This window comes from Rana temporaria, chromosome 2, assembly GCF_905171775.1.
Source record: "Rana temporaria chromosome 2, aRanTem1.1, whole genome shotgun sequence".
Taxonomy (NCBI): domain Eukaryota; kingdom Metazoa; phylum Chordata; class Amphibia; order Anura; family Ranidae; genus Rana; species Rana temporaria.
In genome coordinates this window covers 269313493-269330731 of record NC_053490.1, presented here as the reverse complement: position 1 = coordinate 269330731, position 17239 = coordinate 269313493, and the positions used below count along the sequence as shown (strand labels likewise).

The 17239-nt window shown below is 42.5% G+C and overlaps 1 protein-coding gene across 1 annotated transcript in view; it reads left to right on the top strand.

Moving 5' to 3' along the window:
• LOC120928272 overlaps window positions 1–15137 on the top strand; it is a 53812-nt gene extending 38675 nt beyond the window's left edge. The window contains exons 7-8 of the mRNA XM_040339372.1: window positions 2747–2925; window positions 15102–15137. Of these exons, the coding sequence (XP_040195306.1) occupies window positions 2747–2925; window positions 15102–15137 (215 nt within the window). The remainder of the gene's footprint in view (window positions 1–2746; window positions 2926–15101) is intronic.
• The last annotated feature ends 2102 nt before the right edge of the window (window positions 15138–17239 follow it).

Genomic DNA, 17239 nt, shown 5'->3' with positions numbered 1-17239 from the left:
CATCAGATCAAAATCCGGAGGAGGAATGTCCGGAAATCCTCTCGTCTGTACGAGGCCTTAGGCCCCATACACACGAGAGGATTTATCCGCGGATACGGTCCAGCGGACCGTATCCGCGGATAAATCCTCTGGAGGATTTGCGCGGATTTCCATGCGATGGAGTGTACTCACCATCGAATCGAAATCCGCGCCGAAATCCTCTGGTTATGATGTGTCGCGCCGTCTCCGCGATTATGACGCGGCGACGTGCGCGACGCTGTCATATAAGGAATTCCATGCATGCGTCGAATCATTACGACGCATGCGGGGGATCCCTTCGGACGGATGGATCCGGTGAGTCTGTACAGACCAGCGGATCCATCCGTTGGGATGGATTCCAGCGGATAGATTTGATAGCATGTCATCAAATATTTATCCGCTGGAAATCCATCCCAGGGGATAAATATCCGTGGAAACAGATCCGCTGGAGTGTACACACCATAGGATCTATCCGCTGAAACCCATTCGCTGGGATTTTTCAGCGGATGGATTCTATCGTGTGTATGGGGCCTTAGTCTCCCTGTAATGGTGGGACAACAATTCTGCACTACTCCTGAATTTGGAGGGCGGTGTTGCTACTCTCATATAGTCTGTGCCATCTTGCACTAAAGTGAGATGTAAAAATGTTAAGGAGGTGGAGCTATCCACACAGTCACTGCTCATTTACAGTGCTGCACCTGGCCACACCTAGTCCTGCCCACTGCTTTCTACTATATATTGACAGCATTGCCTCTTTTGCTAAAATGATATAGCAGCTGGATTTGGCACCTGTCATATAGGAGCATTCATTTGTACTTTAACTAAAAAAGATTTTAGGAATGGGATCAGCCCAGGGCCATCTTTAATATTCATTGGACCCTGGGCAAATATTTTCTTTTTAGCCCCCCAGCTCCTCCCCCCAACTTAAAATCAGTTTACTGTAGCAGATCAGGCAGTGATTGCGATTGGTTGCCAGAGGTTGCAGCATATCAGTACCACTCACATTAAGACTCACTGATTAGTTGCTAGGTTACAGCACAACATTTCTGTTTGCTGATTGGTTGCTAGAAGGTACTGCACATCATTACTGCTAACCTATTGTTTGCTAGAGGTTATATGCTTACTGCTCACTCATTGGTTGCTAGAGGTTACTGCAGATTATTCCTGTTCACTCATTGGTTGCTAGAAGTTACTGTGCATCATTACCACTTATTGGTTGCTAGAGGTTACAGCACATCAATACAGCTCATTGATTGGTTGCTAAAGGTTACAGCACATCATCTCCCCACTGCCTGCACACCATGGACTGGGGAGGAGAGGGGACCCACCAATAGACAGAAAACTCCTAGAACTTGCTATTAGCAATGAGCAGAGCAGAGTCCACGCAACTATGAAGGTTACATGAGTGCAGGTAGGCACAGAGTCCAATGTGAGCAGTATCCCTGAGGACAGGCTCCCAGAAATAAATGACTAGTCATGCTTCCCAAAGTAGAGCAGTGTTGAGGGGTGAGCTATGTACAAAGTGCATTGTGCATTGTGCTATTGCAAGTAATGATAGCTGTGATGGTTTATATACCGTTATATTGCATCTGAGTGTGCAACTTTAACAAAACATCTAATACTATAATTAGTGTCACTTTCCCATGTTAAAACCAGGAACACCACAGTTTCACTTAAAGCTGAACTATAGGCAGATATAAAAAACATCAATGAATGTGGCTATTCATTAAAAAAGAAATCAATATATTTATTGTTAAATGCAACTAGTGGAATTAGTAGAATTTGTTATGTTATCAGCCAGGATATAGGGCCAGATTCAGAGAAGAGATACGACGGCGTATCTCCTGATACGCCGTCGTATCTCTGAGATACAATTGTCGTATCTATGCGACTGATTCATAGAATCAGTTACGCATAGATAGCCCTAAGATCCGACAGGTGTAACTTGTGTTACACCGTTGGATCTTAGGCTGCAATTCGAGGCCGGCCGCTAGGTGGCGAGGTCATTGCGGTCGGCGTAGAATATGCAAATGACTAGTTACGGCGATTCACGAACGTCCGCGAATGCCCGTCGATCTAAATGTACGTCGTTTCTGTAGCGATACGCGTCAGAAGGTAAAGGCTGCCTCCTAGGTGGTCTAACAATGTTAAGTATGGCCGTCGTTCACGCGTCGAAATTTTAAATATCACGTTGTTTGCGTATGTCGTCCGTGAATGGCGCTGGACGCCATTTACGTTAACGTTAAACCAATGGCATCCTTGCGACGTCATTTAGCACAATGCACGTTGGGTAATTTGATGGACGGAGCATGCGCAGTACGCTCGGCGCGGGAACGTGCCTAATTTAAATGGTGCCCGGCCCATTTGATTTAGGCGGGCTTGCGCCGAGCAGATTTACGTTACACCGCCGCAAGTTTACAGGTAAGTGCTTTGTGAATCAGGCACTTACGCTGTAAACCTGCGGCGGTGTAACGTAAATGGGATACGTTACGCCGCCGCTGCGCAACGTAATTCTTTCTGAATCTGGCCCATAATTCCCTGTACAGAATCACTCTAACTGCATAAGGGAGGGTAGGCTTTGCTGTATGCACATGTACCGACAGAAGGACAAGGATCAAGCTGTGTTATCTGGCAGAGGTCCCTGAATCACAAGGTAAAACTATTTACGTTAGAAGGTTTATAAACATTATAAATATTTCAACATATAACTATACATTTTTATACTTAGGGAACTGCATGCTCCGTGTTTTTAATGATGATGGTAAGCTTAACGTTGGAGGATTTCAACTGAGACTGAGAACAGGTTTACCTTCCAAAACACTGGACTCACTGGTACCTGAAGTCTTACAAAAATATCCTGCTTTTCCCTGCTGTTCTCTTTTGGTTCGACTCCTACCACACACTGAGGCAAGTTCAGATTATTTAAAAAATCCATTATATAAAACAAATATTGAAACTTACTTTCACACGGCTCAGTAAAGGGTGTTGAAACATTTTCAGGCTTGAACAGGGTCTAAAAAAGTGAAATAGGAAGATTAGAAAGAAATATAAAAGATGTGAACAGTACTAACTGATAACATTTATCAAGTCTTGAGCTCTGTTGGTCATATTGTGTTAGCAACTCCTGGGGCCAATCTGGGTTTTCTACATAGGGGTGCTCAAAAATGAAATTGTCCCTTTAATGTTGTAAAAATGGTGTACTATTGTTGGTGCCAAATTTACCACATTTGTGTAATTATATTAACTTTAAAGTAGGCTTGTGCCTACAGTCAACAGAGGCAAAGACATACAATACATATACTGTACTCACTGAGCTGTAAGTATTGTAATGGAGTTATAGAGGCTGTTATTGTCCATATTTTAGGGATTGTATATTTTTTTTATTAAGCCCAGGACTGGAAGAGGGAATGATAATCATTATTTTTGTATCTTTGATGCTTTATAGGAGCACAGAAGTATACATCCAATAAAGGTGATTATGATATACCTTTGTAGGTTTTCAGTACAGTAAGTAACTCAGATTGCGAGTAATGTGGTTTACGAGCGTTTCACAATACGAGTCATTATTTTTTTTAAATCCTGACTCGGTTTGCAAGCGTTGTCTCGCAAGACGAGCTGGATTTAAGCCAATGGGGTGTGCAGTACCGCATTTGGCCAGATGTGTGGGGGCGCTGGTGACACGCGGAGCCTCTGTTCCCGAGTGTCTCTAAGCCTCTCAGAGTGTCTCTTGGTGCATCCGAGTGGCTCCATGCAGTTTCCGAATGTTTTCGAGTGTCTCCAGTGCCCCCCCACCTCTGGTCACATGCGGTACTGCATACAATGGCAGTCACTGTGAGACATATTATCTGAGTTTCTATTGACTCCGATGGTGAAACTCGCTTTGATATACAAGTGCTTTGGATTACAAGCATTCTTCTGGAATTAATTACAGTATGTTTGTAATCCAAAGTACCATTGTATACCATTTTCAAATGTGTACTTTGTTTCTGAATATATCAGCTTCAGTATGTAGCGCCCCCTTACTTTCAGTATGGGCACTATGCTAAAGTTAGTGGGGAATAGGAGAGTTACTTTGCTCCTATTCACAATTTATTTAAATTGGGACTTCTGTCATTCTAGAAATGGCCACTGGGTCAGTCTGTACTCCAGGGATGTGATAACATCCCTGGCCAGCAGTTGGCACCAGAGGGGTTCTGGCAGAGCATCTTTCCCCAGCAGCCAATTAGAGGAGTTTTCCCTCGCGGGGCATGCTGGGGAGGGGTATATCTGTGACAGGTGTCATGTGCTAGAAAGTCTTTGCGGGGGCCCCGGTTCCAGGTGCGGCATCCACCTTCAGGGTGCTGAGACATCACGCTCAGGGGACGGAGAGCTTCCTGGTGAAAATCTGAGGATTAAAGGCCTAGGCTGGGCTATAGCCACCTGCCTCAAACCGCTTGCCTTCCGGTAAGCGGCTTTCCATTTTCCGGTGGAGGGTCACCTTATGCATATGTGTCACTGGGTGGTGTGTAACGTAGGATCTACCATTACAAGGACTGTATCAAAATATCTGTGAACATATGTGTGTCATCTGATCAACCACTGACCTATTACATCTTCATTGAGTGTGATCCAATAGACTTTGTGGCGCGGCTTTTTCTTTTATTTTATTTATAGGGTGCGCGCATCCATGGACCCCGCCAGCGCGGCCCACCAGGCCAGAATTGCAGGCTACACAAAACCTCATCCGGAGGTAAAAGGGGACTCCAGTGACTTACTGGGTCCCCGGTTCTATTGAGAGGATCCCAGGCTGGGTGGCGTTCCATTGGGGGGTCGGCTTGAGGGGAACCCGGAGGCAGGTTGTCCAACAGGGCTTGAACGAACCAATCAGGGATCTGGTGACCGGAATGTTGACAGGTATGCTTTGCTGTCATCTGGTGACCTATGCTAAAAACCTACTGGAGGATTCGCTCCATTCATCCATTTAGCTCACCTAAAGTAATTAGCTTGTGGCAGAGGCCCTAGAGCCAGGTCTGTGAGAGAGATCTGTTCCTCCCAGCTAATCCAAAGTGACACCTCGGCTGCCAGGCTTCTGAGAGGGGTCTGTCCGGGGGCACTTCACCCACTCAGAAAGAGTGGCGACGAATCACAAGTTGATACTACTGAGAGCAGGACTGCTCGGTTCATATCCAGGCCTGATATCCCAAGGGTCTCCCTTTCTCCTCATCAACCTTTTCTTTCCATTTGAAGTTGATGTTGGCCGAGTTGGCCAGGAAATAAAGCATTGGAAAACCCTTTATTCACTGTCTGGACCTTCGCTCACTGCTTTGTTCTCCAACTACACCCATACGCCATATTAAGGTAACTCAATATGCCGATCCGAATAACAAATCAGCGGCTCCTTCGGGGGTAGAGCTACAAGTAGATTTCCACTTCACTACTCTTCTGTATTTAAAATAACCTGTTCTGAAAAAAGAAGTGATAACCTTCATATTTTAGAACTTCTCCAAATCATGCACTACTGCTTCTAGGTCAGCTACACATGTAAAATGCTGAAAGTGCCTTGAACAAATATATACGCACCTAAATAGTGTTTGTTTATGTTGTAGTGCATTGTTTGTTATCATCTCTTCACCCCAACTCCTACAATTTATTTATCCAGATAACTTTTTATTCAAGATTTTACAACAAGTACAAATACACAAAAGCCTCAATGCACTTTTATAGCCATACATGTTCATAGTACTTTTAGAAACGATTTCTAGCACTATACAAAAATAATAATAAGGCAAATAAACAAAAATTGGTTCAATATTCAAAATAAGGAGGTCTCTTTCACAGCCTTAAGGCGTTAATGACTTTACACAAAGTTATTTATGCTTAGAAATACGAATAAGAGTAAGCAAGTTACACTCAATATTCACCTTACGTGCAAAACTTAATAGTAATACTATTAACCACTTAACCACCAGCCGCCGTCCAAAAACGGCGGCAAGGTGGTTGCTTAACTTCTGAAACGGCGCCCCGCAGAAGCTGTAATGCGCGCCGCCTCGGGCGCGCACACAGAAGATTCTGTGCGCGCCGGGTCTATGAGACCCGGCGCTACACAGATCACGGTAACTGACCGACAACAGCGGTCTTTTACCATGTGATCGCGCCGTCCAATGACGGCGCGATCACAGGTAAACAAACCGGCGTCATTTGATGACGCCGGTTCCTCCCTCCTCTCGCTGTACCGATCGGTACAGTGTGAGAGGAGAGCGCGGATGGCAGCAGCAGTGTGGGTTGGATCTGTGACTATTGCAGTCACAGATCCATCCATCCCTGCTCAGCCATCCCTGCATTAACCGCTGCAATACTCTGCCTTCCCTGCGCAATACTCTGCAATGCTCTGCCTTCCCTGCGCAATTACTCTGCAATACCCCCTGCGCAATACTCTGCAATACCCCCGCGCAATACTCTGCAAAACCCCCGCGCAATACTCTGCAAAACCCCCGCGCAATACTCTGCAAAACCCCCGCGCAATACTCTGCAAAACCCCCGCGCAATACTCTGCAAAACCCCCGCGCAATACTCTGCAATACCCCCGCGCAATACTCTGCAATACCCCCGCGCAATACTCTGCAATACCCCCGCGCAATACTCTGCAATACCCCCGCGCAATACTCTGCAATACCCCCGCGCAATACTCTGCAATACCCCCGCTCAATACTCTGCAATACCCCCGCACAATACTCTGCAATACCCCCCACACAATACACTGCAATACCCCCGCACCAATACTCTGCAATACCCCCGCGCAATACTCTGCAGTACCCCCGCACAATACTCTGCAGTACCCCTTGCGCAATACTCTGCAGTACCCCCGCGCAATACTCTGCAATACCCCCGCGCAATACCTCCGCGCAATACTCTGCAATACCCCCGCGCAATACTCTGCAGTACCCCCTGCCAGTACTCTGCAGTACCCCTTGCGCAATACTCTGCAGTACCCCCGCACAATACTCTGCAATACCCCCCGCGCAATACTCTGCAGTACCCCCCCGCGCAATACTCTGCAATACCCCCCGCACAATACTCTGCAATACCCCCCGCACAATACTCTGCAATACCCCACGCACAATACTCTGCAATACCCCATGCACAATACTCTGCAATACCCCCCACACAATACTCTGCAATACCCCCCGCACAATACTCTGCAATACCCCCCACACAATACTCTGCAATACCCCCCACACAATACTCTGCAATACCCCCCACACAATACTCTGCAATACCCCCCACACAATACTGTGCAATACCCCCCACACAATACTCTGCAATACCCCCCACACAATACTCTGCAATACCCCCCACACAATACTCTGCAATACCCCCCACACAATACTCTGCAATACCCCCGCACCAATACTCTGCAATACCCCCGCACCAATACTCTGCAATACCCCCGCACCAATACTCTGCAATACCCCCGCACCATACTCTGCAATACCCCCGCACCAATACTTTGCAATACCCCGGCCAATACTCTGCAATACCCAGAAAATACTCTGGGGAAAAAATGTGTTTTAACCACTTCCCGCCCACGTCATATGAGGTCCTTGACTTTGTGCAGGGATATCTAAATGATGCCTGCAGCTACAGGCATCATTCAGATATCATTTTTTTCAGCCGGCGATTCTCTACACCATAAGAACGATCATGGTGGCTGTTCCGCCTCTTGATCGTTCTTACGGGAGGCAAAAAGGGACGTCCCCACTCCCTTCGCCCTCCGGTGCTTCTTCTGACTCACCGCTGCGATCGAAGCCAGGATCGTTTTTTTTCTTGTTTTTTTTCAGGCTTCCCAGCCTAGAGGTGAGATGTGGGGTCTTATTGACCCCATATCTCACTGTAAAGAGGACCTGTCATGCTATATTCCTATTACAAGGGATGTTTCCATTCCTTGTAATTGGAATAAAAGTGATCAAAACATTTATTTTTGGGGAAAAACGTGTCAAACTAAAATAAATTAAGTAAAATGAACAATAAAAATAAAAAAAAAATATTTAAAGCGCCCCTGTTCCCGCGTGCTCGTATACAGAAGCGAATGTGTACGTAAGTCCCGCCCACATATGAAAACGGTGTTCAAACCACACATGTGGGGTATCGCTGCGAACGTTAGAGCGAGAGCAATCATTTTGGCCCCAGACCTCCTCTGTAACTAAAAACATGTAACCAGTAAAAACATTTAAAACGTCACCTATGGGGATTTTTAAGTAGCGAAGTTTGGCGCCATTCCACAAGCGTGTGCAATATTGAAGGGTGACATGTTGGGTATCTATTTACTCGGCGTAACTTCGTCTTTCATATTATGCAAAAACATTGGGCTAACTTTAAATTTTTTTTTTTTTTTAAAAAGCACAAAACTGTTTTATTTCCCAAAAAAATGCGTTCGAAAAATTGCTGTGCAAATACCATGCGCGATAAAAAGTTGCAACGACCGCCATTGTATTCTCTAGGGTCTTTGCTAAAAAAGCATATATAATGTTTTGGGGTTCTATGTAATTTTCTAGCAAATAAATGATGATTTTTACATGTAGGAGAGGAATGTCAGAATTGGTCTGGGTGTTCCAGAACGCCTGATGGTGTTCCCTGCATGTCGGGCCTCTGTATGTGGCCACGCTGTGTAAAAGTCTCACACATGTGGTATCGCCATACTCGGGAGGAATAGCAGAATGTGTTTTGGGGTGTAATTTGTGGTATGCATATGCTGTGTGTGAGAAATAACCTGCTAATATGAAACTTTTGTGGAAAAAAAATAAAAATAAAAAAAACCTTGATTTTGCAAAGAATTGTGGGAAAAAATTACAACTTCAAAAAACTCACCATGCCTCTTTCTAAATACCTTGGAATGTCTTCTTTCCAAAAAGGGGTCATTTAGGGGGTATTTGTACTTTTCTGGCATGTTAGGGTCTCAAGAAATGAGAGAGGCTGTCAGTACATCAGATGTGATCAAATTGATCAATTTTCAGTAATTGGTACCATAGCTTGTAGACCCTATAACTTTCACCCAGACTAAATAATATCCCAATTTTTTTTTTTTAACCAAAGATATGTAGCAGTATACATTTTAGGCCAAATTTATGAAGAAAAATTCATTTTTTGCAAAATTTTATAATAGAAATGAAGAAAAATTAATTTTTTTACAAAAATTTCGTTCTTTTTTCATTTATAGCGAAAAAAATAAAAACCGCAGAGGTGATCAAATACCACCAAAAGAAAGCTCTATTTGTGGGGAAAAAAAGGACAAAAATTTCATTTGGTTACAGTGTTGTATGACTGAGTTATTGTCATTCAAAATGTGAGAGCACCGAAAGCTGAAAATTGGTCTGGTTATTAAGTGGGTTTAAGTGCCCAGTTGTCAAGTGGTTAAGGAAAACTTAATAGTAACACTACTGTTATGCCCTATCCCTTATACAGTCATAATACCAAATGTATGAATTGTTCACCCATTGCATATCTTTGTCACTCCAACTCACCTCTTTCTATCAGGAATTTTTATTCTTTCGGTAGAGTAGAATTAACTTGCTCTCTCCCAATCTTCAAAAATAGGAGGGAGTAGAGAGATCCATTTTAACAAAATACATTTACGGACCAAAAACAATAACCTAGAGGTCTGGGCTTGAGGAGTAAATAATTCCTTATCTAAAAAACCTAAAGCACATGCATGTCAGTGGGTCGTTATGTAACAGAGACTGGAAAGCCTGATTAATGGTATCAATAATACCCTGCCAATAGCGTATTAATTTAGGGCATTTCCAGACCATATGAAGATGATCCATTGGAGGAACCTCCACATCTAGGGCAGTCCAGATTCTCTCTACGGTTCCATTGATGTAGTTTAAACAGTGTTCTATATGCCCTATGTATAACAAAAAGTTGAGATAAACCTTGGGTCGGTGACATACCAGAACCAGAAGGAACTGTTTCAAAATAGCCTGCCAAGTTGCCCCATCTAATGAATCAATATCCTTAGCCCATCCTGTTCTACCAGGGAGCTGTAGGTTACCAATGGAACTATGCAGCAATGATCTATAAGGGGAAGAAATTCGACCTCTGCTGCCTGTAGTAGATACTAAAGTGGGGTACACACTATAAGAAAATGTGTCAAATGAGCCTTAAGTAAAGGTTTGTACACACTATAAGAAAATCGGGCGAGAATTTTCGTCCAAAGAGCTTTCGTACGATTTTCGTATAGTGTGTACACAACTTTCGACAGCCGATTCCAAATTTTTGTACAAATCTTTGTTCATTAGTTCTGATTTGCTGTGAAACAATGAGGAAAGTCAAATGAACATTTGCCCGAGTTTCTTATAGTGTGTACCCTAACCATAATATAATTTTCGGTGCTAATGACCGAGGTGAAATGTTGCAGGTTTCACTTTAATTCTTCTTTTATTATTCTAAAAGAATAATACATTTAAAAGGATTATTATTTATCACAGCAGAGGGCATTGCCCTCTGCCTTTTGAGTTGTTTTATTAACAGTGCCTAAGCTGTTTACAAGGTGCTTACAACTATTGGTGTTGTAATCTAATACATTTGTTACTTTCCAACCTGTAAGATTCTTGTAAATGTATTCTCAAAATGTAATTCAATGATTTGCTGGCTTACCACATATTCTATCTCGTTTGGGAGCTGTGGTTTAGAGTTTATTTTTATTTTATTGCAGCAGTTGTGTTTGCACAATGAATTTGTCTTACCGCCTTTAAGATGATGGTATTATTGTCAGAGGAAAATCACTTGTTCCAGCAGTTGTGAATTCATGAGAAATGTATTTCTGATACATACACTTGTTATAGTCATCCTTATTACACTGTAATTTGGGCATTTAACTCAAAGACTCTAATAGTTTGTCAGAATAAACTTTAGCAAGAAAGATTGAAAAACTCAAGGCTAGCATAAGAAAACATTAAAGACGACCATTCTCAACTAGACTGCCAGTCACATTTGGCTTAGTTGTAGAAAGTGGAATAATAGCACTGTACTCATAATGTTATCTTATTAGTATTGCTATCTTAAAATATTGATGTTTATGCAAATATTCTGGTTCCCAGGCATGATGCTTCACTCCAGAGGTTCTCCACAGTCTCCTCCGTTTGTAATGTAATGCAGCAAAAATGGAAATTGAAGTGCCACACCACTGCTAAGAGGTTCAGGTACACCTTTATTGTGATAAAAGTCAGGGGGACAATCCAAAGAGTATTCAAGCCCTTTCACAAGCATTGATTGAAAATATTGTGAACTGGAGGTTAATGTTATTTCTTCATATATGATTACAAGCACAGGCCTTGTCAGCAGCTAGTTTGGCAGCCCTGAAATGGATTAAATACTCTTTGGATTAACCCCTTGACTTGTATTGGAATACAATTGTATCTGGACCTCTTAGCAGTAGTGTGTTTCTTCAATTTCCATTTTTGATACAATGGCATTTAACTGGCAGAGCTGTGGTTATCTGTACTGTATATTGTTATATTGCACCAGTATATGCAACTCTCAGGCCCCGTACACACGGCTGAGGAACTCGACGTGCCAAACACATCGAGTTCCTCGGCGTGTTCAGTCCTGGAGCCGCCGAGGAGCTCGGCGGGCCGAGTTCTCCCATAGAACAACGAGGAAATAGAGAACATGTTCTCTATTTCCTCGCCGAGGTCCTCGTCGGCTTCCTCGGCCGAAAGTGTACACACGGCCGGGTTTCTCGGCAGAATTCAGCTCTGAACCGAGTTTCTGGCTGAATTCTGCCGAGAAACTCGGTCGTGTGTACGGGGCCTGACTCTTAGTTAAAACAAAAGGCAATTTGTTTTGAGTTTTGGATAGCGTGGAGAGGGATTAGAACACCTGTCAGTTTTTATTGCTGCCTGTGCCCCCCCTGTTAAGGAGATTCACCCTCTCTATCTCTTCTGTTTACCATTACGATTAAAAGTGAAAGTAAAATAAAATCCCAAATTTTGGGTTGTCCCCAGAAAAGTAATAGAGGGGAAATCATCCAATTCGGACACTAGCTCTGGTGACCTGGGGGTCCCCAAGGAATTCCCTTAATTTGCAGGGATTTCCTCTCCCTTCCTATTTTGCTATGGGGCAGGAAGTGAAGGTAAAGCTCTGCAATGGGACAGTGGAAAACAAATCTGTCAGGGATTATAACCCTCCCTCGCTTTATCCAAAATAAAAAAAAAAGTCTTGCCTGTAGTTCTACTAAGTTTATGCAAGAATTTGAAAATTCTTGCCAGGGCTTTAAAAATGCAGGACAACGTATTAACTGCAGCAACTTCTAATACTTAACTTTTCTTTGAGACCCGTTACTCTATATAGCTGTTGGCAAAAAGAAGCCCTGATTAAGCTTCACAATACAATTTAGGGCTAACACAGGGCTGAGGACAGTGCTGGCTGTCTGAGCACTGAATCACTGAGCACTGTAACACAAGAGGGGAAGTGAATCACATGGTATCTCATACCTGGAAGTACTGTACAGGACATTTCTCTTAACTATCAGCAATCATTCAAAGCAGCAAGGGAGCAAAGGAAAAATTTGTATATGCTGCTGGGGAGAGGGAGTATAGGGATGTCAAGTGAATCTGTTGCTTTGTACTGCATGGGTAAAGCAGAGAATAAATTAATTAAACTGTGTTGGCTTACTTTTAAAAGATTTATTATAGCAGTGCAGGCTTGTATTTGAAAGGTCAAACAGGCTTGATGTAATAATATTTGCAGGGGTCATCCACTGGAGATGTGTCTTCAGATCGAAAAGGGCATTGGCTGGAGATTCAAACCAGACTCTATCCACCCCACGATCAGATCAATTATATAAATGAAAAAGATGCCAGATAGTGTAAAATCCCCCAAAATGTATTTAATAATTTAATAAAAGGCATTGCCCTTGCAACAATTCAGATAAACCAGTGTTGTGGACCAACAGGCGGCCGTCGTATAGGACATCCAGGCAATGTACATAGAAAGGCAATAACTTGAAAACAGTTCTTTCCCCTGTTAAATCAGGTTAGGGAGTCTCCAAACAAGACATTTTTCTGATGAGACAGTGAATCCAGATCTTAAGAAAATTGGAAGTAGGTGCTTTATTCATACACTGAAGTGGAGAGACACAACACACACTGACTTCCAGCTCCAACAGGCAGAATGAAGAAGGAACTGTTTCTGACTTAACAACATCAAGTTTAACAAAATATACTTTATGAATATGCATAAGCGCTAGGCGTCTTATAGGTGTGACCGTATAGTTTAGTGCAATTAATATCTTCTTAGTAGCAAGAGAACAGTTAAATGGGCGTATATATCATGTGACTGGCACAAAAAAGACATTTCAGCAGTATTTGGTCGGCTCAGACTGGTTTTTGATAAGGAAGTAATATTGAGCAGCTTTCAGGATTCTTATTGGTAGTTTGTGTCGTCACATATCCAACAGTTTTGATTTCCCAGGAATTGAAACAAGCCATCTAAGAAGGAAAAAAACAACTCAAGCATATTATAAATTCATAAAGTGACAGTCTCTCTCTCTCTCTCTCTCTCTCTCTCTCTCTCTCTCTCTCTCTCTCTCTCTCTCTCTCTCTATATATATATATATATATATATATATATATATATATATATATATATATATATATATATATATATATATATATATATATATATATATATATATATATATATATATATATATATATATTGTAGAGAGTCAGCCTGGGGCAGGGTTCAGAAGGGGTTAACTGAAGAGGGCAGGTACTTCCCCTTTAGACCTGCTTATTGCCAGCTGGGCTGAAAGTGTCAGAGAGGAGTTGTGTGTTTGAAGAGAGAGACCTAGCAGCCTGCTGTGTCACAGGATCCATTGCTGGATTGTGGCCTGCTGGGTGAGCTAAATGATATAAAGACTGTTGCTCTGGTTAGAGTTGTGTACTGTGCACACCAACCTGTGGGTACAGAGGCTGAACTTTTTTTTCCATATGTACACCTGTATTGCAAGACAAGCCTGTTGTTTCTTCTGTTTATTTTGAAGTTTTGCTGAATAAAGCCACTTTTGTTTTACTGGACTGTCTTCCAGCTCTATTGGGCAGAATGAAGAAAGAAGTGTCGCTGACTTAAAAACATTGGGCCAGATCCACAGACAGCCGCCGTAACTTAAATATTCCCATTTAAGTTACACTGCCGGAAAATTTCTACCTAAGTGCCCGATCCACAAAGCACTTACCTAGAAATTTTCGGCTGTGTAACTTAAATCCGGCCGGCGCAAGGCGTTCCTATTCAAATGGGGCGAGTCCCATTTAAATTAGGCGCGCTCCCGCGCCGGCTGTACTGCGCATGCTCACGACGTCATTTTGCCGTTGTGCTTTGCGCGGTTTTACGTTACGCCGGGTTTTGAGAATCGCGACGGGCGTAAAAAAAAAATACGAGTTGCGGCGGGAAAAAAAAAATTGAAAAAAAAAAGACGGCGACGCGGGATAGGAGGGTCTACTTTTACAAGGCCTAAACAGTTTAGGCCTTGTAAAAGCAGCCCTAATTTTACGATTGCACACTAATACTTACGGAGAAAAAACGAAGCTGAAAAGCTTCGTGGATCTCCGTAAGTGCTAATTTGCATACCCGAAGCTGCATTTCGACTCGAAATGCCCCCAGCGGCGGATGCGGTACTGCATCCTAAGATCCGACAGTGTAAGTCCCTTACACATGTCGGATCTTCTGCCTATCTATTGGAAACTGATTCTGTGGATCAGTTCCAAAGATAGAAACAGGGATACGACGGCGTATCAGTAGATACGCCGTCGTATCCCTTTTGTGGATCTGGCCCATTAAGTTTAACAATATATACTTCATAAATATGCACAAGCACTAGGCGTGTTATAGGAGTGACCTTATAGCTTAGTCCAATCAGCATTCATATCTTCTTAGTAGCAAGGGAACAGTTAAATGGGTGTATACATCATGTGATGGCAAAAAAAAAGATATTTCAGCAGTATTTGGTCAGTTCAGACTGGTTTTGATAAGGAAGTCCTTTTGAGCAGCTTTCTGGGTTCTTATCAGTTTGTGTCATCTTATATCCAACAGTTTCTATTTCCCAGGAATTGAAACAAGGAATTGAAACTCAAAATGATTAGACCCCTATAATTCTACTCACTCCTGGCCGGTTTCGTTACAAAGAGTATTTCTTCCAGGGCATGATCATCATTGCCAGCCATCGCTTTAAATAGGAAAACCAGACAATTCAAGCCTCTTTCATTTCTGCATTCAAGCCCCGTTTTCATTCCCGTTGTTGTAAGCCACATGGCTTGATTATTAAATGGGATGTCAACTGTTTTATAGATAACTCCTGATTTAGTTGGATTTTACACTATTTTACGCTATCTGGCATTTCTTTCATTCATATGATTGATTTGATCGTGGGGTGGATGGAGTCTGGTTTGAATATCCAGCCAATGCCCTTTTTGGTTGGAGGACACATCTCCAGTGGATGACCCCTGCAAAGATTATTGCATCAAGCCTTTTTGACCCTTTATAATAGTGATAAGATGGCAGCTTATCTTAAGTTTAGGCACCTGTTTTACCAGCAGATCTAAACACGCAGTTCCCGAATAGGGATAACACCAAGTCAAAACTCTGCTCGTTATCTTCAGCTCCTCATCTCACAGGTGCTTGACCTCACTCCGCAATATATATAAAAGTAAAGGTAAAAATCTAGTTCTCTCTGTAAAGTCTTTATTAAACGCAGGTAAAATGTAGGTAAAGAACTCACATAAATGCCACCGTGCCAGTATGTACAGCATAACACTCGTCCCAGCGTGCTTGAAATCGTTAGCAGTGGTCGTGGGATAACCTGCTGGTAAAACAGGGGTCTAAACTTAAGGTGAGCTGCCATCTCATCACTGTTGGAGGATTTTATGATCACCTTTTATTCATAATTATTCTGTATACTCGGAGGTGGAAGATATAAGGAAGGTCAACACAGTGGGGGTTATTAACTAAAGGCAAATCCACTTTGCACTACAAGTGCAAAGTGCACTTGAAATTGCACTGAAAGTGCAGTCACTGTAGATCCAAGGGGGGCATGCAAGGAAAATAAAAAGCAACATTTTAGCTTGCACATGATTGGATAACAAAATCAGCAGAGCTTGCCCTTGTTTCAGATCTACCCCTCAGATTTACAGCGACTGAAAGTACATACATGAATACATTCTTTGTAAAGGAAATGCTCACCACATTTGTGAAACTAAGGATGAAATCCCTTGCAAAGTTAGGAGCCTACTTCCTTTGGTGATAAAACCCCAAACACTGCAGATCTTCCCTAGTTGCAATTTCAATTCAGGCTGACAGAAAGGAAATGTGAAAGCAGTAAATACCAAGAATAAATAAAAAATTCAGATTCATATATTTTGAGATGTTTTCCCCAGGAAACACAGTACTATGCACAGTGGTGAAATGGGGTACCCGAACTCACCAGAGTAGGTGGAATCAAGGGTCTGTCTTCAAGCAGCAGGTGCAGTGTGGCATAGTGAAAAGAAGATGTAGCTAAATAAGCATGGTTTAACAGCAGCAGCTTGTTTTCACTCACTAAAGAGATTTAAGTTTTGGATCATAAGTCTTTTTCTTAGATTTTCTTTTTTATTAAAGTTTTATATATTATATATAAAATAAGATAAATACGATAAATACACTTAAATGGGTACAATACACTTGTACAAAACATACAACAAATAAAAACATTATCCAGGGCATTGGTAATGAATAAGCACATGCAACTGTGTGAAACTTGTCTACCTTGATGCACATTGATGCATTGCTACTATCCTGTGGTGTTTAATTTTAGCTTTTATGGTACAAGATTAAAGGACTTCTTTCGCTACCTTAAAAGCTAAAATTACAAGGAAAAACTGCACCTGCTGCTTGAAGACAGACCCTTGATTCCACCTAATCTGGTGAGTGCAGCCATTCCTTTTTCCTTGTATCTTGAATGGCAGACGAGCCATGGCTTGCATCCTTGGGAGGAGCCCTCCATTCCACTTGCTTGGATCCACTCACCTGAGTGGTGTTTCTCTCTTCTCTAGCTCGAAATTGTATATATTTTAGTTATTTGTATATAAGCACACAATGAGAGCTTTCAGGCCGCGTACACACGGTCGATCCATCCGATGAGAATGGTCCGACGGACCGTTTTCATCGGTTCACCGCTGAAGTGGCCTGATGGTCTGATGTGCGTACACAC